General features: G+C 40.2%; 1 protein-coding gene across 3 annotated transcripts in view; it reads right to left on the reverse strand.

The window, feature by feature from the left end:
- The window catches only part of PRKCE (protein kinase C epsilon), a 503,064-nt gene that overhangs the window by 89,348 nt on the left and 389,040 nt on the right, over window positions 1–24,676 (reverse strand). For all 3 annotated transcript variants that reach the window (XM_054023148.1, XM_054023147.1, XM_054023146.1), the window contains one exon: window positions 2,282–2,436. In XM_054023148.1, the coding sequence (XP_053879123.1) occupies window positions 2,282–2,436 (155 nt within the window). The remainder of the gene's footprint in view (window positions 1–2,281; window positions 2,437–24,676) is intronic.

Raw genomic sequence — 24,676 nt, forward strand, 5'->3', positions numbered from 1 at the left:
ATATACATTTTATATGTTGTTAAGGTTCTTGGTGACCTTCAGGTGAGAAATTAATAGTTACTAGGAATAAAACAATGTCCAGGTAAAATGAAATTGTAGTAAAATAAAGCAGCAGGAAAGGATGTGTTCTGAGTTGATTTTCCTTGCTTTCATCTCAGAACCCACATTTTTTCTTCTCATTTGTCTCTTCTGAAACTAGCCCTAGTACAAATACACCAACAATTATTTTAATACCACAGCATGTCTTACTACAGTGTGCCAGAGCTATGGCAGTATAGGCTACTGAGTCAGAAGTTGCAGCATTGCTCACTCATCAGCATTTAGAGTGTGCTAAAAAGGCATCGTTAGAATGAGTGTGTACACAGTGATCCAGTGTAGTTCAGAGCCAAAGCACAATGGCTCTACATATGAGAGAGAAGGAGGAGGGGAAAGGTTATTATACATATCAATATAAGGAAGGTGTTGTGTAATGTTATCAAATTGGATTTTCTTCACACTGCGGGTAATTTGTCTCAGAAGTGACCGTTTTGTTTGGTTCACTGAAATCAGTAAATTAACTGCTAATTACTCAGGGTGTAAATTCCAGCTACCAGTGCTGGGAAATGAACATTAGCCTATTTAGAAGAAATAATCCTCAAAATCCTTCACTTGTTAAGACACCAAACTCCTCCCCCAAAAAGGCAATTTATGAAATTCTGACACATTCAGAGAGGGGTTACCTACCCTTACTGATGTGTTGTTTGGGAAATAAATAAAGGGGGGTGGAAGAGTCCTTACACAGGCAACAAAGGTAAGAGGTATTTAGGGCGTGAGCACTTAGAACCATTTAAACCCCAGAAGAAGAGGGTTTGGAAAGGGTCCAAATTGGATCCGGTGAACTGATTTTACTTTTGCAAGACTTTCAACCTGATTGTCAGTATTATGGATCAGCCAGACATCCAACTGCAGCTAGAGATGACCAATCCTAGGACTGGTCAACATTTTTCTGTCAAAAAACTGGTTTTTGACTCAATGAACATTTTTACAGAAAAGTGTCTGCTTTCCATGGAAAATGTTGATTTTTCATCAAAAAATGAAACCTTTCCACTTTTTGATGAGAAGTTGAAATTGTCCATGGAAAGTAGACACTTTTCTGTGGAAATGCTCATTAAGTCAAAAACCCATTTTTCTATCAAAAAACAGTTTTTTGACAGAAAAATGTTGACCAGTCCTAGGGTTGGCCATCTCTAGCTCTTACTGACTCCATTTTCCAAGCAGCTCTAATGCAGCATCTTTAAAAATTAGTCCATCAATTTTTTAAATGGCCTCAGCTAGACTCGTCCTCAGCTAAATTTTTTTCACATAAAAAAATCTAGGTTCCTTCCTTCACTCCCCTAAAATAAGTCAGATTGAAAATCTGAGAGGGGGAGTAGGAGTTTCAGAAACTCTAATATATATCTATGGCCCACAACAGACTTAGAGATCTCAATAAGGTTTAAAAGACCCATATCCCAAAACCTATGGGTCTTGCTTGCTGCTTGCTACAGGCAGGCAAGATTTATCGCAAGTGGTGACAGGCTGCCAAAAATAATTTAAAAAGAGAGGAAGGGTGAAACGACAAGATAAAGGACTTAATAAACATATGGATAACAGGGTGAAAATTTCTCAAGTGGTTCCTCACTTCTAATAATAAATATTTATTCTTAAATGCATTCTTCACAGCACAACAAAATTGTCCATAAATTGGTTTGTTTTGTTTTATTTTAAACTGGAAGGGTAGTGATTTAGTTTAGTTTTTGTTCAGATGGGAACTTTGGGCAGTAACAAGCAAATCCAAATTGTCTGCAAAGAGCCACTTCCTGTTAGGGATTGAGACTTCACCCTAACAGTTAAGAAGAAAGGCCATTGCAAACTACTATCCTGATTCTATCAGACTGGAGACAACTAGGACAAACAAACTCAGGAAGTGGCAGGGAGTTCGAAAGCGAGAGGAAATCTATGGCACAGAGAGGAAAGTGAAGAGATTGCGCTGATCTGCAAAAAGTTCACCCCTAGGTCAGAATGTGCCAAGCTTTTCAAAAAGCTTTATTTGTACTATAATACAAAACTGGCACACACAGCTGGCGATTGCTGCAGAGACTATTCAAATGTTAACATTCTGAATGATAAACTGCCAAAAAAAGTTCTATGTAAGCAAATAGGAACAAACAACTAATCTAAATCTGGTTGCTAAGAGACAGAGGTTTTCAGCCAAATTCACCCTCAAGTCTCAAGAATACTTTATTCTTAATCAAAAAAGTACCTGTAGATGACGCCATGCTGGTGAAGAAACATGAGTGCTGATGTGACCTCTGCAGCATAGAAGCGGGATCGAGGCTCGTCAAATTTGCGTGAGCGCTGAATTTGAAACATTAGATCTCCACCATTTACATATTCCATGACGAAAAAGAGGCGGTCCTGTAATTAATTAAAACAGTGCTATTTAGCTAATTTCTTTCAGCCACACAAAGGGCTGCTTTAAACTACACATTAGGCGACAGCAGGATTTGCGTCAAGAAACTGAAGAACAAACGCTACAATTCTGAACTGGGGAAAGCTGACAACCAAAAAACAAAAAAATCCAGGGAAAACTGATTCAAGAAAGAGCGAACAAAAGAGAAAAGGAAGAGAATTAAAATGTGATTTAAAAGTATTAAGGATTTTTAAAATAGTACAATCAACTTTGTATTTTTAAAGAAATATTTACATGCTGTTTAAAAAAAACATTTAATATAAATATTACAAGACAATGTTGATTCTGTCAGTTGCTGAAGGGCAGGACAATTTTGCAGGTTGCCTGTGCACCTGGCTCCCTATCCCTACATATTATAAGCTACTCTGTCTATAAAATGCCTTTTCTTCCAAATTATAACGTCACAATACATATTATTAATAATTATTTATATGAAAACCAGTATTGTCAGTAGCAGTCAAAAATCACGAGTCAGGCTTTCTAAAAAATCATAAGATTGGCTTAATTATAATCAGATTTTTTAAAATAATCTATTTGGGGTTCTTTTTAATTGTCTTCTGGTTTTTGAATCTTCAGGGTTCATTTTTTCAGACTTTTCTCCATAGCAATGAGGGATAGAAACCCTCTTCATTTTTCAGTGGCAGCTGCCATTTTCACACAATGATGTGACTTTGGGAGCTGGGGCTTTCAGAAAAACACCAAATATTGTAAGAGTCACAATATAAAATAGCAGCAATTGGCAACACTGAGAAACCAAATGTGAATGAGGCATTTTAAAGGTCCCCAACCCAAAGAGCTTATAACAAACAGACAATGCAGATCAAGCACAGGCAAAGAATATGGTATACACATTTTTATCATCTCTGTCCCATTTTCTCTAAAGGTTTCTTGCCCATCCTTAGAATTTTGCCTAACTATATCATTAGCCCTACCCCCTTACGCTTTCGCCTTTTGCGATATTCAGTAAAGCACTTAAACACCACTGACTTAAATTAAGCATGTGCTTAAGTGCTGTCCTGAATGTGGATGCTTTCCTGAAGGGGGCTTGAAACATTTGCTTAGCCCAGTAAAGGTCACAGGTGGAGGATGTAGAGGAAGAAAATGCAAGTACCTCAACTGTACACATCAGAACATAGGAATTGCCACACTGGATCATTTCCGAGATCCATCCAGTCCAGCATCCTGTCTCTGAGGACATATCTACACTACAGCTGCTACCGTGACACAGCTATAGTGCTGCATCTGTGCCACTGTAGCACTGTAGTGTAGAGACGTCGTAGATCAGTTGAGGGGGTTTTCCATTGCTGTAGTTAATCCACCTCTCTGACAGGCAGTAGCTAGGTCGATGGAAAAATTCTTCCATCAACCTAGCCATGACTATACTGGGGGTTACATCAACCTAACTATGTCACACAGGGCATGACATTTTTCACAGCCCTGAGTGATGCAGGTAGACGATCTAAATATTAAGCATAGACCAGACCTGACAGTGACTGGTACCAGACAGGCACCATCATAGTCCTTTCCTGAGAGGAAAGACTGGGGAAACAATAGCATTACTGCTGCTAGAAGTAACAGATGCTCCAAAGGGAATGGTATAGGCTATAGCCTTGCCGCCTTCCAGACTGACTCACTATTGCCAATCCTAAATGTTCAAAAATCATGAGACAGTCTCAAAAATCATTAGATTTAAATCCTCATGATATTTGTGCCAAACAAAATAATAAATGTGAGGTTATTTTGATCCTCAGGTCACATTTTTCAACTTTTTTCTGCAACCAAGAAGAATAGAACCTTGCTTTAAAATGACCAAAAAAAAAAAAAAAAAAAAAGAAAGAAAAAAAGATGAGATTCTCACATAATCCCATGACTCCAGAAACTGGAGCATTAAAAAAAGCAACAAATATTGTAAGATTCACGATAAAAATCACAAGACTTAGCAACACTGCCAACTGAGGGATTGCAGAGATGTGGGCAAGAATACACTATACCTCCAAAAAGAGGAGATGCAAGCACCTGTTTTCAGCACATTCCCAACCTTTATTCCAAGAGTAGTACATGCCTGTATGCTCTGCAGGCAGAATGCCTCTGAAGATCGGCATGGGAGAGGCACACAACCAATTTCCAGCATTACTGTGTGTTACAACTTCCCATTTGGAGAGGGCATGGTAAAACATTACAAATATGATAGGGATGAGAGGTCACAGTATATGTCATTCAGGTGGCTTTTCACTGTAGCATTTTATGTTCTGCAAAGTTGGTAGAATCTGGGCATGACTGCGCAGCAAGATGATCAGGCAGTGGGAGAAAGGGGTCAGCATTTCTACCTAACTATGACATGCTGGCTGATTCCCAAAAATGCAACCCATTGGATGTGTCTACACCATAAGAACAAAAGGACTCAGACATCAAATGCACAAAATGCTGTCGATTGTCCTTGTTAGGCTATAGAGAATCTCGCAGGAACAGCCTTTCTGTGTCATGAGACTGCCGAGTCGCCTATTCCACACTACTCGTACTGTGAGTGAAGGAACTCTGGAGTAATTTCCTTGTGGGATGAAGATAAGGGAAGCAGTTGAAGACACGTAATTACAGTGCTTATGGTTTCTTTCTTCAGTGGGGAGATACTGCTGGAGACACTATCTCCCAAGAGTGGCGACTGTATATTTATTTCCTAAGCTGCCTATACTGCCCCCTTGACCTTGGTTTTATTGCAGGCTAAAATTTAATGACCTTTGGATACTCTTACCTTATATGAACAGAAGTACACACTAGAAGTTTTGTAATCCCAGTCTATTTTCAAAAATGCTCAACTTTCTTGACTCTGATTTGAGCAGAGAGGATGCCCAACAAATCTTATGCAGAAATCTCAGCAGAACCCTCCTTGCTACACACACCTATTAATAGTTTCTGTATGTTACTTAAGACGAGCTTGGATGAGATCCTTAATCATAGGTACTATTCCCAAACTACTTTCAGCACTGTGGATAAATTTATCCTACAGTGATATTTGTTTGACATGGCATTAAGTGCTTACAAAACGCTCCTGTAGGTTACACTCTCCTACTACATACATTTACATTTCAAACAGCCTTCCTAGTTTTCCCAGCTGTGTATTACAGCCAGTTTTATTGGAATTGGCAGCCAGAAGTGTCCTTGAAAATCATATTTTCCTTATGTCAAAACTTCAGGTGAGGATTTTTTATTTTAGAATAATATCAATTTGTATAATCAATTGTAATAAGACACATCTTGTCAATACTGCAGCACTGGCACAGAGAGCATCTTCCTGGAGAAAAGAGGATTCTTGTATTTTTATGACACCCTGCTTTTCTAAACCCATTGTGTGGCTTTTCCTTTCCTATGCTCTAGAGAAAGGACCTGCTCAATCTGGAACGGGCATAAATAGAGACTAAAATAGGACCACATGTGTTGGCATCTGTATCAAACTCTGTTTGAGAAATCTATTTACCTAGGTATTTTTCTGGTTCCCATCACTACAGTACCATCTGAGAAAAAAAATTATTGCTATATACTTCCATTAAAACCGTTTGCACCCACAATTTGGGATCCTAATCCTAAGAACATAAGTATTCTTTTTTTGTCTCCTATTTTTCTCCCATTACACACACACTCAGGATGAGATTCTGGGCCTATTGAAGATAATGGCAAAATTCCGATGGACTTAAATACAACCAGGATTTTGCCCTCATCGTACACTTCCCTGTACAGAAACTGAGGCACACCCGAGAACATGTCATTCATTAGATGTGTCATTCATTAGATTAATTAAAATGAGGAGGGTACAAAGTGGACAGAACACAGTATTGTACAGTATTGACAACCAAGTACCTAGAGCAGCTAAGTATTAGATATGGTCTTATTAATCAATTTTGTTACAAAACTGGTTTGGATTATTTTTTGGATTCCATATCCATACCATTTGAGAAGTATGTTTTGATGAACAAAAAAAATGTGAAGCAGTCTGGGAACTCCTTAATTACATAAACTAAAATAAAAGGATAGATCTCAAACAAGCCATTATAGATTAATCCCCTCTTGGCATCTGTTATGCAAAACCCCAAAAAGCAAAGGACTATAAAATAAGCAAATATGTTTTCTGCAGTAAAGATTTTTTAAAGGGTTTTTGTTTCTCCCTTAGTCTAACCTTCTCTCCCTTGAATTCTAAGAAGTTATGGTGGAATGAAAACACTTAAAATAATAAATGAAAACAATCTAAAACAGAGACTGTGGGTAACAGTGTTTCAGGGCAAAGAGGATTTGGAAGACAATAACAAAAGCTTTCAACTTTAATCTGAATTTCCATGGTACTATAACCTTTCCTGTCTTTGGTTTCAACTATATCTCTTGTGATAACTTGCAAATCTGCCTGTCCTGACTTGTCCCAACCCCTCATCTTGGTCTACCTCACCGATATAGCCTCCTGGTTGTCTCACTGTCACCTTCACCTTAACATGGGCAAAACCAAACTCCTTAACTTCCCTCTCAATTATCCTCTTTCTTTGTCACCCTAAGCACCACAACCTTCCTCTCACCCACTAAAGCCTGTCAACTGAGGCTATATTTGATTCAGCCTCTCTTATCCTACTCATTTAAGCTGTGCCCAAATCCTGCCTCTTCACCCTCCTCAATATTTCTAAGATCCATCCTTTATTTTCTATCTCCACAGCAAAAGCTTGCATCCAAGCCCTCATTATCTCCTGTCTTGATTCCTATCACCGCCTCCTCTCTACAGATATAGACCCCCACATTAGTTTTTGACATTTTTGTTAGTCTAGCAGTATATATACTACTCTCGTTCTTTCTGCCATCTTTGTCTGTCTCTCTTTAGACTAAGTTCTTTGAGGCGTAGATCATGCCTTCTTTTCTGTTGCGAAAACTGTGGTCGCCTCCAGAAATAAATACACCTCTACCCCGACATAACACAACCCGATATAACATGAATTTGGATATAATGCGGTAAAGCAGTGATCCCTGGGGGCAGGGCTGTGCACTCCGGCAGATCACCTATCACACGGTAAAAAAATTTTGGCTCCCGAGGACAGCGTTCTATTGTGGTAGAGCTATAGCAATAATCTTTGAGGACATAACTGGGCCATCCTAGGTCATCTTTGAAGAGGTGTGATTGATGACCAAGAACCTCCTCCTAGATATTCTTGCCAATTAGTTTTGTGTTGATACGTGATTCTCTATAACCTATTAGTTGTTTAAATGTGGAAAGATACCATCGTTGGGGATCAGACTTCCATGTAAATCCCAAACAAAAATTGAGACTGGGAATAACAGCTTTTGATGTACTGTTTACAACTGAGAAATGATCACTGCCTACCACTTTTAAGAATTTATTATCATTATATCAGCCCTTAATTCACCCTACGCTTTGTTTGTTTTTCACTTAACATTTTATGAGATCACACTGTAATGAAAATGTATTCGTAGATCACAAAGATAAGTACAATTATTGCTGGCAAGCTCAAGAATACAAACCTTTCCCCAAGTGACCTTAGGAGCTGTGTGACCCCACATGGAGTTGAACACAGGCAAATTAACTGAAATATCACAAAGCAGAAATAAATTATCCAATCTGTTTTCCAGTTTCATATCCAAGACGTGTATCCGTGCTATATGCCAGGCAAGCAATCTTCTCACTAAAAGCCCTAGACTCTAGGATCTATCCTGCAAGTGTTCAAAGCACAGAAATCAGGAAAGGTATCAAACATATACTTCTCAAATAGAATTCTCAGTTGATAAGACTTATCAGCATTCTCCAAGTACCATTTTTTCCTTCTTTTATGTTTCTCATACAAATGGGTGTGAATAAATTCTTCCTGATTCTCACTAAGTCCTTAAACTAAGTTCATGGTCTCAGTAGACTTTTCTAAGAAACAGTATCAGAAAGTTACATCTGAATCAGATTTTTCCAGACACTACTGAAAAATATTTCAAAATCACGCTAGAAAAATTAGGAATGTGTGCTGATTAAGAGTAAATTTAACACACAAAAATAGCTCATACATGAGTTATATCTTCTGTTAAATGACAGAGTGTTTTTGTGCTATAACAATACTAAGCTTGTTATCAATACAAAAGTCAAAATACACAAGAAGCCAGATAAATACATCATGTCTTTGGTATGCTGTGTAAGATGATATTTTATTCAAATCATGAGTGTATTAAACTCTTTCCCAACTAGCACAAAACTGTGATTACTTAACTCTATTTAAACAGGATGCTCAAACAGTTTGTTTAAAATTACCTAAAACTGCAGCAACTGTCCCACCCATTAGAACTTGAATAAACATTTCCTGCTTCTGATTGAAATTGCACAGATACACTGGACTTAGTACACAAAACTAAATGAGAGCCTTAAAGAACCAGAGATGGAAATGAACCAGAATCCTAGATTCAAACATCTCCCCCAACCCCAATCTTGGAAAGGGTCATCTGCAAAATGAATAAGTATATGCAAGACAAGAGATATGGAGAAATACAGAGAAATAAAACCTCAAATTCATTTTATTCCCTTTCAAGTTTACTCAAACATAATCCTTTAACAAGAGACTGTGATATGCAAAAAGGCAGTTATGTTTATAGTGATTATCGTTTCCTATTTTTCAGTGTCAATTTTAAGGCCAATTATGGCTTTTTTAAATAAAAAATTAAGACAAGAATAATTTTTCCATGGTGTTTAAAAAATTGCTTCTGTGAATGACTAGAAGAAATGACTTCCACTGTAGTCTCATGTTCCTTGGGATGAATGCCCAGAAATTATGGGAGATGGTGAGAGCTCACAAACAATTTGAAACATTTCAAGAAATGTAAGTCTGGGGTATTTTCAGTGTGCATTTTATAAAATCTATTCTCACTCTCAGTGTTTGAATCAGATGTGTTATCAGTAGCTATAATGTACAAATGGAAATCTATACAAACAAGAGGTAATAAATGTAACAAAAATATTTCTGATAATCCAACTGCTTTAATTTCCTTCAGGTTGGTTGGAACTACCATTTTTATGCACATAATACTCAGTTTCATTGCTCTCTTCCTGGTGATCAGTTTCTAATAAGCTTTAGTCCTTTGCTTTCTAGAGGAAGGATGGTCTTGTGGTTAGACAATGGCCTGAAAGTTGGGAGATCTGAGTCTGTGACTTTGGGAGAGTCACTTACTCTCTCTGTGCCACAGTTCCCCATCTGTAAAATGGGGATAATAATCCTTCCTCACAATACAGGTCTAATGCAAGGAGATATCATTATACTTCTGAGATGGTTAGACACTATCAAGATGGAGGACATATACGATCCTAAATAAAAATACTACCCAATTGCATTTTTATCTAACATTTTACAAACGCTTTGGGGACTGGATGACCCAGTTGGTAGCAAGATACTTTCCAAATATGAAACCCAAACAGGTCAGCTGTAGCTGACATTTGAAAAGATAAGAGTATTCTTCTTCACTTATTGTCCTAAACTGTTGTATGAGAACATAAGACCTGCTATACTGGATCAGACTAAAGGTCCATCTAGCCCAGTATCCTGTCTTCCGACATTGGCCAATGCCAGGTGCCCCAAAGGAAATGAACAGAACACGTAATCATCAAGTGATCCATTCCCTGTCGCTCATTCCCAGCTTCTGGCAAACAGAGTCTAGGGACACCATCCCTGCCCATCCTGGCTAATAGCCATTGATGGACCTATCCTCCATGAACTTATCTAGTTCTTTTTTGAAGCCTGTTATAGTCTTGGCTTTCAAAACATCCTCTGGCAAGGAGTTCCACAGATTGACTATGCGTTGTGTGAAAAAAATACTTCCTTTTGTTTGATTTAAACCTGCTGCCTATTAATTTCATTTGGTGACCCCTAGTTCTTGTGTTACAAGAAGGAGTAAATAACACTTCCTTATTTACTTTCTCCACACCAGTCAAGCTAAAAAGTCCCAGTCTTATTAATATCTCCTGATATGGAAGCTGTTCCACACCCCTAATCATTTTTGTTGCTTTTTTCTGTACCTTTTCCAATTCTGACATATCTTTTTTGAGGTGGATGACCACATCTGAACGTAGTATTCAAGATGTGGACGTACCATGGATTTATATAGAGGCAATATGATATTTTCTGTCTTATTATCTATCCCTTTCTTAATGATTCCTAACATTCTGTTTGCTTTTTGAGCTGCCGCTGCACACTGAGTGGATTTTTTCAGAGAACTATCCACAATGACTCCAAGATCTCTTTCTTGAGTGGTAACAGCTAATTTAGACCCCATCATTTTATATGTATAGTTGGGATTATGTTTTCCAATGTGCATCACTTTGCATTTATCAACATTGAATTTCATCTACCATTTTGTTGCCCAGTCACCCAGTTTTGTGAGATCCTTTTGTAGCTCTTCGCAGTCTGCTTGGGACTTAACTATTTTGAGAAGTTTTCTATCATCTGCAAATTTTGCCACCTAACTGTTTACTCTTTTTTCCAGTGTGCTATTAAACAGCTGCCACTTTCCTTCCAATAATTGGCTGCATTTCTATTTAAAATAAAGGATTCTATAGCTTGTGAAGCCTTTGGAAGTCTGAGGTGAAAAGTATTACCATATATTACCATATATTAGTGCAGGGTGTTATTCATAAATTATTACTACTATGATTATCACCATTTGAAAGCAGCTTCACTGAAATTATTGAAAGGTCTCAAGGCCTAGTGGATAAGCACCATCTTTGTTGATGGCCTCAGTAGTAAATGAACAGACATGCAGACCAAGATGGCCCCTCATTCCTTGTGATGACCCCTCCAAAGTGTATTGAGTGATATTTGAGGGGAGTAGGCAGAACAATGTTGTTCATGCTGTACTTGGTGTGTGTCTAAATAGCCCACATTAGGTTTCCAGGCTGTTCCAGGAAAACCATTATTAAAATTCACTTGCTGGGGAGGAGGAGGGAAACCAGAAATAAAAATAGCTTGTGGTGGGCCGGCCTGATTGGATACAAACTTTTACCTAGAAATCAGAAAGGAAAAGAGCATTAATGCCGTGTTCCCTTCTCCCCCACAATCCACCCATTTTATATTACTGGCCCTGGCCCATATTAAGCCCATACTATGAAACCAGTCAGTAGTGGTCCAAGGAGGTTGTGGCAGGAATAGCAACTGGTAGTGCTGAGTGATACCTGTACAATCCCACTATGTGCTTAGGTGGATTGTGGAGTGCTGAGGGCTAAGTGTTGCCAACGCAGTTACCTAACTTCACCCTCATACTCTAGCCAAGTAATGGGAAACAACAAGCTCTGATCTGGTCAAGAAAGGCTATATCATGGATGCAAGTAAGGTTTTCAAACTAATGCTTTCAGAACTTGTACAGAGCTTCTTATAATCTCTATATTAGATTAGCCTTGTGTTTGTGGCCTAGACTGAAATATAAAATGAAGCTTCTGACTAGGGTTTTAACTTGAGCAGGATGCTTGTGCTCCAATTTTAACTTGCACAAAGCAGGCTTCGTATATTACTTTTGCCCTGTGGGTTTTACTATTGGCTTCCTGTTGTGTATCAAGTTGTTTTTAGAATTAGAATAGAATTTGTTTTATTCAGTCTTTCATCTCCTTAAAGTAACCCAAAGTGCTTTCCAATGAGCCAGATGCTGCTGGTGTACAAGTGATTCTGTAAGCTAATGAGGGAGCCGGTATATGCTCAGCACTAGGTCACAGACTTTTGGAAATTACAGTCTATCATAACCAGGGAGTGTTATGGAATGTTAAGTTCTACCTGGACAGCTATCTGAGACTGGTTTAATTATTCCACCAAAGATGACATCAATAATAATGTAATACCCTGGAACACGCATTTTAAATTTTTGTACACCATGAATCTGGAATTAACACCTGTATAATAAATCAAAATAACTGACAAATGTTAAAGCTCTTTCATGAAGTTTTTCCTGCAGTCTGTGTAAGTTACAGACACTTTGTATTTATATACTACATTAAAAGTGCTTTTGCATAGAAGGAACTGTGTAAAATTACTACATTGTACTTAACTGCACTACCATACATTGGATTAGAGGGCATATGAGGTTTGCAGAAGGGCAAATAAAAAGGAAATGTGTTTCACAATAAATTAGTGTGTTTTAAAAGAATGTAAAGTCAGTGATACTGGTTTAGTCATTCAAGCTAGCAGTTGAATGACTGGACCCAGCAGGTCAATGACAGAACTAGAAGAGAACTCCTGTCTGACTTCCAGGTTAGTGCTCTTCTCTGCTAGGCCAGGCCATCTTACAGAGATTCTAGCTTTCTAGACATAGATGGAACAGATTCCAGGTGGTCCCACAGCTCCTGAACTGGATCTAGAAGCCTTCCATTTTCAGGTATCACAATCTTCTCCCTATCCCTTAACTCCAGCATGTTGAATAATTTATGCTAATGGTGTGTTCAAAGATCCAACCATTCTGCCCACCAGATCCTGAAAGGTCCTGGGGAAGAAGGATAAGAGGCTAAAACAGAACCACTTAGGGAAGATAATGAAGAGGGTGGAACCACTAATCTCTCTCCTGTTTGTTCCTCTTCCACCGAATCACTTCTTGGAAAGTGTTTGTGGCTTGGGTGGAAGGGTAAGCAACTTCTCATGGGACAATCACAGAGGCCATGTAAAGGAGAAAAAAGTGCATAAACCAACATTTCAAAATTGGTTCACACAGTTAATTTAATGTACTGTATATAAGTTATTCATCTGGTTAACATAAGCCTGACACTAATGCTCATTTGCTTGCCAAGAAAGCAGTAATTAATAACTCACAAAAAACTGTGCTTAAAAAAAATAAAAATATACACATCCAGGCTGCATACCTACCTTGGAGAATTAATCCCATTATCACCAGTGTGCACACATACTGGTCATAAACTTCATTTCTTTTGCTGTCTGCTCCAGAAACACTGTCCACCACATTTGTTTTTTATGTTCCCTGTGCCTCTGAAGGAGAGGGGGAATCAGGACAATTGTTCCCTTTACCTGCCTTCCTTCTCAAGAGTAGTCATCAAAGGAAGCTCAGAGAACATTAAGTGAAGCATTCAGGCTTCTACCAACTCATCACCATAGGGCTGCTATTCATTGAAGCTACCAATCTTGCACCTTCTATGGGACAATCATTGCCCCCCCATCCATTAATCAACATGCACTTATAGCCCTGTGCTACAGTGCTCCTGTGTGGAACACCCACCCTTATGTTGTTTGTTCTTTCCTACTTCTAATATTATTCATATTACTTTAGCACAGGGTGGACAAACTATGGCCCGCGGGCCACATCCAGCCCGGCCCCTGAACTCCCAGCCGGGGAAGCTAGCCCCCGGCCCCTCCCCTGCTGTCCCCCCTCCCCTGCAGAGCGGCAGCGTGTCTGGCTCTGGCCAATGCAGCAGCCAGATATGCTGCTCTGCATGCTCTGCTCAGCATGGTAAATGGTAAGTGGGCTGGGGCCGAGAGGTAGTATAAGGGCAGGGGGCAGTCAGGGGACGGGGAGCATGGGGCGGTTGAATGGGGCGGAGGTTCTGGAGGGGGACGATCAGGGGACGGGGAACAGGGGGTATTGGATGGGGGGTGGGGTCTCAGGGGGTGGTTAGGGGTGGGGTGTCCCGGGAGCGGGTGGTCAGGGGACAAAGAGCGGGGAGGATGGATGGGTCGGGGGTTCTGAGGAGGGCAGTCAGGGGGCGGGAAGTGGGTGGGGGTGGATGGGGGTGGGGGCAAGGCTGTTTGGGGAGGCACAGCCTTCCCTACCCGGCCCTCCATCCAGTTTTGCAACCCCAATGTGACCCTCGGGCCAAAAAGTTTGCCCACCCCTGGTTTAGCACCTAGAAGCCCTAATCTAGGTTAGTTGACTCTCAGTGCCTTGATAGGGGGAATTCCAAAATCACTCTTGACCAAACAGAAGACTGTAGGATTATTATTTGGCCATGCCACCATAATGGCACATAATGTATGGCATTTCAGCAATTTTATATAACACGGTGGGGCCGGGGGTAGGGAGAGAAGAAGTGCACTCAATCTCTGTCCTTATTTTAAGACCTGATTCTGCAACCTTTATTCACTAGAGTAGATCACTGATTCCAACAGGACCACTCATGTCAGTAAGATCTACTTGCATGACTAAGTGGCAAAGGAGCTGGTTCTTCAATTGTACTTTCAGAGAGTTTGTGGGTGGGAGGGAAATCCTATGCTTCATTCAAAAGAGCTAACTGAATTAGATCTTTGCCAAAGTAAAGATATTCACTAGCAGAGAAATAGCTCTTCTTTACTATGTGAAGTGTTTCAATAATGTTCCCACGTACTTATAAACAGAGGTCAGCCAGTGACAACACTTGGTTCTAGTTTGACAGCACAGCAAGAAACTTTGTACTGTACTGTGATCATCAGAATGGAAAATTTACAAGAGATACTGTCCTATCAGTTCACAAACAATGCCCTGGGTACCAGAAATAATTTATGTTCAACAATTTATTTGAACTCAATGTTCTGAGTAATATAAAATTATTACATTTCTGTACAATCCGAATTCTGACTAGACCAGATGAATTCCCTTGAAATGGGAAATTAACATGCAGTAAATGTTTAGGCAATTGAATCTCTCTGTGTTTTAATTAACATAAAAAACAAACATCGGCCCCCACAACTTTAGAATAACAGGGGATTACTTTACAGTATTTACCAATCAAGCTCTCTTCTGTGGGATCTCAGCTGAGCCAAAACAAAATAAATATGACAGCAAAGAAATAAGATACGACATTGCTCCAGAGGAAGTTTAGAAAGTCCCTTCTCCCCCACCACGTCCTATTTTGTTTGGGAATATCTCATCCTTCCACATCCACCCAAACCCTCACACAATTATTGTTTGCTTCCCCTGGTCTAGGGCATTGATTCACTGCAGCTCTCAGGGGAAGCAGCAAGGTTAACAATGGTAGGCACACCAATGAAGCAACGTCTTGTTTTCAAATGCCCACTGAATTTCATTTCCGCAAATGCAAGTTCAGCCCCCCATACAATACACACCTGAGTGAAAAGGGTTCAAGTGTGGATTTTATCATTACAGAGACAAAATGGGTGAAGTAATATCTATTATTGGACCACCTTCTGCTTGTGAAAGAGACAAGCTTTTGGGCTCCACAGAGGAGTTCTCCAACACTGCAAACAACACTGGATTTTAACAGTTATTTATTATTTGTATTGCAGGAACACAGAGACCTCCCCAATCATCGACTGGGACCCCACGGCACTAAGCACTGTACAAAAGACAGTCTGTGCCCCGAGAAGCTTACAACCTAAGTTTAATACAAGAGACAACAGATGGATACAACAAACAGATGGGGGAGTACAAGGAAACAGTGAAAAGATAATGGCCAGCATATAAAGCAGTGTTCACTGCATGCCAGCTGCCCAATCATGGTCAATTCAAGCCGCAGCCTTTGGCGGGGGTAGGTGTGAAGGTGCACTGCCCCAGCAGGAGACCCTCTGCTTCAGGCAGCATACGCCTCCCCTAACAGCCACTGTGCCTCCCTTTGAACGGATGCAGTCAGTTCCCCTCCAAGGGGAGCCAGCTTAGCTGGTTGGTACATGGTAAGGAGAGGGCAATGGGCCCTAGACCAGCAGGACCAACAGCCTTGCGCATTCCTGCTGTTCAGGAAAGAGAATGCAAAGGCCACAACTGTGCCAGGCTTTTTGGGGAGAGGGAGCAGGAACCCTTTACAAACCCTCCTCCCTGAGGCCCCAGGCAATGCCAACCACTACCTAATCTCGTACTGCACATCATTTTACACTGCCCTTTCTTACTCAGGGACAACCCAAGTCCAAGGTAAGCCATTTAATAAGACAGAGATAATAATTAAAACCAGAAGATTTCCCAAGAACTCTACTGATTTTTACTGGCACTCTTAGTGGGAGTCTGACAACATCACAATGTCTCATCACAGAGAAATGAACGTTAGTATGACCAATAGCTTGTGGGTGGGATTTTGACTGCGTGCAAACCCTCCTCTCAAGGCTACAACTGTATTTGCTCAGAGCTTTTGTCTGTACCTACCAGAAGTACCTGTTTTGTTGCCTCACCTGAGCAGTAGCCAATGGGGGCTCTTTCTGATATGCTCTGTTTGTTGCATTTGCTTGCACCCAGCATTAATTTACCCATAAAATCTTATTTCCTGCTTTCACAAATTCCCATTTGACAAAACAACAGACATGATTAAAAAAGCAGACCAAGCTACAAAGAGCAAAACAGCATTGAACATCAGTACCAATAACTGAAAATGAATTATTAAACCCTCACTTTTATTAAACCCCACAATTATTAGAAGTTCACTTTCAATAAATCTCCCATTCATCTTAAAGCAACTAACATAGGCATGAAAGCTCACATTCAGTATACACTCGGCCAGTACATTTACCCAGTGTATAGAGTGACACCGAGAGAGGGAGGTGTTGTCCCTACGGGTCTCAGTACAGGACCTAGATTCTAATCCCACTTTGGATACAGACTCTCTCTGCAGCTCTGGTCTAGTCACTTAACCCATCTGCATCTGCAAAATTGAGAATAAAAAATAAATAATAATACTTATCTACCACATACAGGATAAACTAAAAGGTGTCACCCATGACTGCTGATGCAAATTTCATCCTCGAAAGAAGCTGATCAGTGGTTGCCCTGATGCTGTCCCCAGGAGCTTTGGGTCAGGGAAGGAATTTGCAACTTGTGGTTGGGGCTCACAAGGAGCAGCAATAAAGGCTGCCCTGGGGATGTGCTAATGTGTACCCCCAGCCATGAACTTTCTCCAGACAGCAATGCCCAGCTCCCAGTACAGTGGAGGTTGCAAGTGCTTTTTGGACTATCCACCAGTGTTGTACCTCTGCCCTGGGTTGAGTTGGGGTGCACTCATGCTGGGTGAATCAAGCCCAATAACTGTAACAGGCTTCAAAGATGTAACATGCTACATAAGTGAACTGTAATGAATAATTTATCCTTGATCATTATATCAAAATGAAGTGATGGCATTACTGTAACATTAGCAGTAGCTTGTCATTAGCTAGGGGCATATGGAACATTTCTCTTTCCCGTTCGATAAACAGAACAACTAGGTCCAAATGTGCAAAAGTGTATGAGCAGAAGGGAATGCAGACTTTTTGCATCCCTGATTTTGAACAAGTCTAATGGTACACATTGGTTGAAGTTTTATGGGCCCAAATCCTCTTTATGAACATGCACATTGGAACTTCAGAGACAAAAGGTGGGTGAGGACCAACTTCTGTTCATGAAAGAGACAAGCTTTCGAGCTTACACAGAGCTCTTCTTCAGGTTGGAACTTCAATCATATCCAAAAACATGTGGACAATTTTGAGTAGATGTGCACATGCTTTTAATAGATATGTTTTCTTCAGAGGCAGGATGTGCCTATAATGCGGTGGCTCAGCAGCAGTTTAATTTGGCCACCAGTCTGTCAATAACATTCCATCATTCTGGACCAGGAAAAAGGGCTTTAATATGCAGCAAATGCTAACTTCAGCTTATCTAAAGCATCTAAAGCAGTCCATACTCCTGCCCCGCCCCTTCCCGCCCCTCCCCCATTCCAACCCCTTCCCCAAAGTCCCTGCCCCAAATCCGCCTCCTCCCTGCCTCTACTGGACTCCTACCTCAAATCCCCGCCCCAGTCCCGCCTCTTCCCCACCTCCTCCCCTGAGCACGCTGTGTTTCTGTTCCTCCCTCCCAAAGCTTGCTTCTTTGATTTGTAATGTTGCTAGTTAAAGGATAAAACTTTACAACACACAGCATCTATTGCAACATCAAAGATGATTACAGAATAGTCTGGTAGTTTACTTATCCACTTTGGAATGCTCATAAAAAAAGAAAGATGTATGCAATAGGAATTTGCAGAATGTGTTCTCTTTAAGATAAACTGACAAAGGAATGTACATGTGCATGGATACAGTAAGATCTGATTTTGACACATATAGACATAACTTAAATGGTGTAGAGTTTTCAAACCCTAGGAAGGTATTTAAGGAGACAATGGAATGAGCCAGTTCAGAAAAATTTAAAGCTAGTGTGAAGGTTGTCCTAGAAAGTGCAATATGGCTCAAAGCTCAAAAGAGAATTCGGGAGGTAGAAATAGCCAGTTTAGATTAGGATTTTGGTATTGCTTTTGCAACAAAATTTTCAGCCATCCGATGACATCACAACAAGATAGATCTACCAAACAGATGGACAAATCAACTTCAGAAATAAAGTCTGTGGCTGGGAATTTTGGTAAATGGTCCTTACATAATAATTGACATAAATGCTTGCATTTAAAAAAAAAACATATTTGCATTTTTTTTTACCTTAAAGAAATATTGGGCTAATTTCAGCCCTGGATCACCCTGGCTTCTGCTAGCATAACCCAATGTATAAGGCTTCTGCAATGGGAAGTCCATGCAGAAGAGGACTGTGGTGGTGTCAGGTACCTGTGCCTGCTTGCCACAAAATGGCTGTCTATAGTTAACCAGTGGAGGCCTAAGATTTGGCAATATTTGCTACATATAAAGGGGCATGGATGGTGGATGTACTGATTCAGCACAACTCCTGAGAAGACTCTGCTGGTGAAGCTCCTACTGTGCCCCAACAATAACTTAAACTACTCCCCAGGCAGGGGAACCCGTGAGAGGAATGAGTAATGATACATGAATGCTTGGCTGTCTTAACCCAGGGTTGAATCCCCACTGGGAAGCAGGGCCCCCCTAGTGGTAGAAAGGTTCAGTTGGGTGATTGTGGGCAAATCACTTCATCTGTCTGAGCCTCGTTTCCCCATCTGTAAAATAGGGATGATCCTCTTTCACAGGAGTGTATGAGGGTAAATCCAAAAATATTTATGGAGGTGGCTCAGATGACAGTCTGATAAGTACGACAGAAAAACAAAACAATTAAGGGAATTTTCTGTGTGAGAAAGGGCCAGTCTCAGGGATGTACAACTTGTAGCAACCTCTGGACCTTTAATTTGATGTCTGTGACCATGGGCCACTACAAGAAGAAGCTGGGGGAACCACAGGTGCAGGGTGAGCATAATTGCAGGAGGAGGAGAGGTATTTTTGTTGGCGAAAGCTTCCTAAAGAGCAAGAGAACTAATCCAGCAAGAAATATATTTTGAAGACTCATAATGGTCTTTTAAAAAAAACGATGCCTATGGGGATACGAGTGGGTGCCCAGGGTGCTAGGCTAAGGAATGTAATTCTGGTTGTATTAATATTAATGGAGGTTGGTAATACAAAATATAATAGTCTTGTTTATTTCCATGTTATTTTGGAGAAGAGATTTTTATTTACCTTATTTCAAGTGTATAAAAGATGAATCATACTTAACACCATGAGAATTATTCATTTACAATTCAAGAACCAATATTAGAGAGTGAAAGCATTTAAAATAAACTTGATAGGAAAGAGCAAGAATGCACAGAGGTCAAATAACTTGGGTGTTTAAAGTTCTTCAACTCTTAAGGAGCCTTTCAAAGCTTTTTTCCACTGCATATATCAATGAATTGTGACATCTGCATACACTGCAGAAGCACAGATCAAATGTAAAAAAATAGTACAAATTCCATTACCAACCACAAGTAAAGATTCGTTAAAACCCTGAACTTTCTACAATGCAGCAAGAAATATGAAATCACGTTCAGGAAAGCACACCATTCAATGAAGCCCATTAGGGCCCTCATCCTACCATCTGATCCACAAGGCAGAACCTTGCAGTGACCCTGAAGTGAACTGGGTGCTGTGTCTGAGCAGGTCTGATGGCAGGATTGGGACCTAATTTGTTACTGAATCGTTCACATGTTGGTATGTTCCTATTAGTTTAGAGTATCAGAAATAAAGCCAAGAATTCAGACTGATTTAAAGTATCTGATTTCAATCAATACAGAGAAGATTAAGGGTCATAATTTGCTCTCAGTCTTTGTACAGTACTGCCATTGGTGTCAATGAGAGTTCTATGCAACGATTCGGGACAGTGTAAAAACCAAAGTATTGGTTATAATCAGGCAATTTATTTTATTTAGATCCCATATACGATAATGTGATTCCTTGAGAATTTCAGTTGGACGGAGACAGCACTGTTAAGAGAACACTTGAAAACCCAGTTAAAGCAAGAGTACCGTTCTAAAGTAGCTTCAAAATACCTACAATTCTCCTCTGTGTCTGAAATTGCTTTCAAAATGAATGTAGTTCATATTTGTGTCATGGGAGCATTTTTTGTTTCAATTGTCGCACACAGGAAAAAAATAAACTTGAAACTGATTCACACAAACTCAAACATGCCTCCCATCAGGTGGACTTTTTACAGCAAAGCCAATGAAAACATGTTTCTATGTCTATACTGAATGGGAATAAAACAATAAAAATTATTTCAGCTGCTGCAGTTCAGGAAGTAAAACAAAAACACTAAGTAGGAGCAAGGAAGAAAAAAAATTCCTGGCTTTCAGTCTCCTTGTTCTCTCTCTAGCCTTATTGTCCTGCTGCTAAAATAAGTAGCTCACTGGAAAGAAAGCTTCACCACCACTTTCATAAAGAGGTTTGTTTTTTGACAATGTTTTTTTAACTCCCACAAAGTGCTTTTTGATCGACTCCTTGGGAAAAAATAACAGCAAAAAAAGCCAAAGTGAAATATTTTGTATTAACAGTGGGAAGTCAACCTGTGAAAAAGCACACAGACAGCGTATGGTATTGTGCATTTACTGAGAGTACGTGCAGCGGCTGCAAGTTGAAATCCTGTTGCTGAGATCTTGCAGAATACAAATAGGGTCTCAGAGTACTTAAGAGCACAGTAGCAGAGAAAAACGCCAAACCAAATTCGGCTCTTGGGTGTACGCACAGTGGTATTCTGTACCACGGGTTGCCCTGAGATCAAAGGAGTTGGCTCCATTATTGCAGGAGTCAATTGGCCTACTGTGTCTTATTTAGATCACATTTTCTATATAAAACCAAGCTAATTTTCTGCCACCACAAGCAAAATGTTACTTCTGTGGGATCATTTCAATCCTCCCCACTCCCCTAAAGCCCAGCATACCCATGATATCTTTTTGGTTTTGATATTTGGAGAACCTCTTAAAACCCATGAAGTATTTGGATGTGCTCCAACTCCCACTTTAGCACAGGTTACTGAAGGACTCAGGCCAACATAACCCCACATCCCTTTGCTCTCCTCACATTCCCTCTGCTTCCAATTCCACCATTCTGTACCTAGACAGTTGTGCAATGGAAAAGGACAACCATGACCCAAAGAATGGCTTATGTTCAATGTATTTATTTTGTCTTATTTAAGGTGCAAATCTTTAAGTTCCATATCAACAGTTAATTCTGTAACAACTTTTTGCAAAATAATTCAAACTGACCCAGTGTTAACACTATAATGCTCCACAGCCAAGAGAAAGCAGGTGTCCTTCTTCCCCCCTACCCTCCTACTTTAGTAAAATCCATCCCCTCAGGAAAAAAAAGCCTGGATAAAATACATAGGTTTTCCAATGTGTCCTGAAGGCAATCTGGCAATACTCACTTAGGGCCCAACCACCAGCTGGGGACTGCAGGAGTACATTACACTCTAGCCACTCCTTCCTACCCCCAACACATGTCTACTTGGAGGGAGGCCCAGCAGGAAGGGCCAGCTGGGGATTGCTCAGCACTGAGGGAACCCCCTCCCCCAAATGAGTTATGGCGTCTCAACTCTTTGTGTGGTGCCTGATTGGCACACAGCGAGCCAAGTGGGGATTAAATCTGCCCCTATAATTTTTAGGAAGAATTCTAATATATTGTAAAAAATAAAATAGAAAACGGAAAGGTACTATTAAACATCAGATCTAAATAATGCCACCTTAAGATCACTTTGATTTTATACTGGACGCTAAGGAACAGATTTTAAAATCACTGCAATAGGATCAGAGACACAAGGGTCTAACTTTCATATCACACCCAAAAAATTAGGCAGAGCCAGATAAAGCTCCAAATTTGGGCTGAAACGCAGGTCCGTGAATACGTCGCCCAGAGATTGCGGAAGTCATAGAATGCTTCAGCCAGAGCTTTAACTAGATCCGAACTACAGTAATTGGCCCTATTACATGAAGTGGTGTAGCCGTGTTGGTCCTAGGGTGGGTGACCCTCTTCTGGACCCTCTTCTGTTGGAGAGAGCTTACACAGAGCTCTTCTTCAGGTCTTCCACAGGCTCTATGTAAGCTCGATAGCTTCTCTCTCTCACCAACAAAAGTTGGTCTAATAAAAGATATGACCTCACCCACCTTGTCTGTCTAATATCCTGGGACCAACATGGCTACAACACTTCATGTAATAGGGTCAATTAGTTTGGATCTAGTTAAAGCTCTGGCTGCAGCATTCTGTGACGTCTGCAATCTCTGGGCAACATATTTACTGACCTGTGTGTCAGCCCAAATTTGGCGCTTTACCTCTGACTAATTTGTGTGTGTGTGTGGTTTAAAAGTTAGACCTTTAACGTTATTTAAATGTAGTTTTGTTTGATTGAATAAATATTTAACATCCTGGACAGTGAACTTGTTCCTTCCTAATGTTTCTTTCCATCCTGACACAATGAATCAATGGATCTCTGCCAGAATTATCCCATCTTAAGAAGGGACAAGATGTGTATCCTCCAGATGAGGTGGCCACTGAGTGTCCTGAGTTGCACTGTACCTTTTTTGCAGCCTGTGCTATGTTTAATATTGGTATATTTATGTCACATCGGTGTAAGAGACTTACACATTTAAATAATACGAGACTATCTGGCTCATTAAACCACTATAAACATATAATTTCCACACAATATCAAAAATCTTGAGACGCTTTTAATGATAAGTTAATTGTTGAAATGGGGCCAAATTCACCACCTGGTGTAAGCAGGGCACAACCCAATTGACGTCAGTGGCGTTGTGCCTGCTTATGCCAGCAATTAATTTGGCCCATAGTGTTTAATTTACTTTGGCAACACCCAGATGAATAGTTGCAATATCACTACTTGGCAGTACTTTGTATGCACTAAGACTTAAGAACAATGCATTCCCTCTGGGGCTCACAAATTGGTTAGGACAAAATCAGAACCAAAACCAAACCTTTACTAATTCCACAAATCAAACCTCTTCTGAAGCTCAAGAAGGTTCCATTATCTTTTTGGTTTTTCTGTTTTCATGAGCATCTGCCCTTTTTAGTTCTGAGTGGGATTAGAAGCAGATTCACTCGATAAGAAGAAAATTTATTCTTGTACTTTTTTCTAGCCCAGCTAGAGACAGGAGGTACCAGTTCTGACAAGATTCCCAGCCCAGTAATGCAGAGCAAAGAGGTCTTTTTAGTGTAGGTTTAAACAACAACATATTCATCATTTAAAACCTCACAAGGCTCTGAGAGCCCTCAACTCCCACTGAATTCAATGGAGTAAGAAAACTTATGCTACACGTACACACATGCATGATTAAAAATCCTCATATTTATCAAAATATTTAGATTCCAAGGAGACCAAAAGCAGCAATCTGAAAATAAGTATTTTTCGTATGTTATGAAAATAACCTGCAATGCCTGGACAGCTGCTGCTGTTCAGCAGAAGGGCGATAATACCTAAACTGAATACAGACACTATCCTTACTTGATCTGACTGCGCAATTGCCATTAATGCCAACAGCAACTGCACAAATAAGAGCCATATGACTCCAAGTGCAATATTCATGCCTTGTCAGGAACTCTGTTTTTAAGCAGACTCTCACTGCAGCAGGTTAGTAGCCGTAGACCCAGTTCTACCCTCTACACATACCCATCTACCTCCTTCTGAGCCATCAGCTGTTCTAGACTGCCTTGAAGAGAGGAGTCAACATTAATGTCTGCAGGGAAAGTCCCCCAAGATGTATGTCTGTATGAGTGTGTGACCCCTCCTCACATGATTAGAAGTCACCTACTTTGTCCCTAACCCCTTTTCAAATTTGAAGATTCCAAACCACACCGACTCAAGATAGAGGCACTTCTCAGCTGGTTTCCACAGGATTTAGTTCTCCTTCATTCATGGGAGTAGAGAGGAATATCTGGTCCTATGTTTTGGCATTTCTGGTTCATATTGAAATTGGTAGTTTTCCTGCAACTACCAAGCAATATTAAAGTAATCATAATCTTATATTTACAAAGAGCTGTCAATCAC

The sequence above is a fragment of the Malaclemys terrapin genome, chromosome 3, assembly GCF_027887155.1.
Source record: "Malaclemys terrapin pileata isolate rMalTer1 chromosome 3, rMalTer1.hap1, whole genome shotgun sequence".
NCBI lineage: Eukaryota > Metazoa > Chordata > Testudines > Emydidae > Malaclemys > Malaclemys terrapin.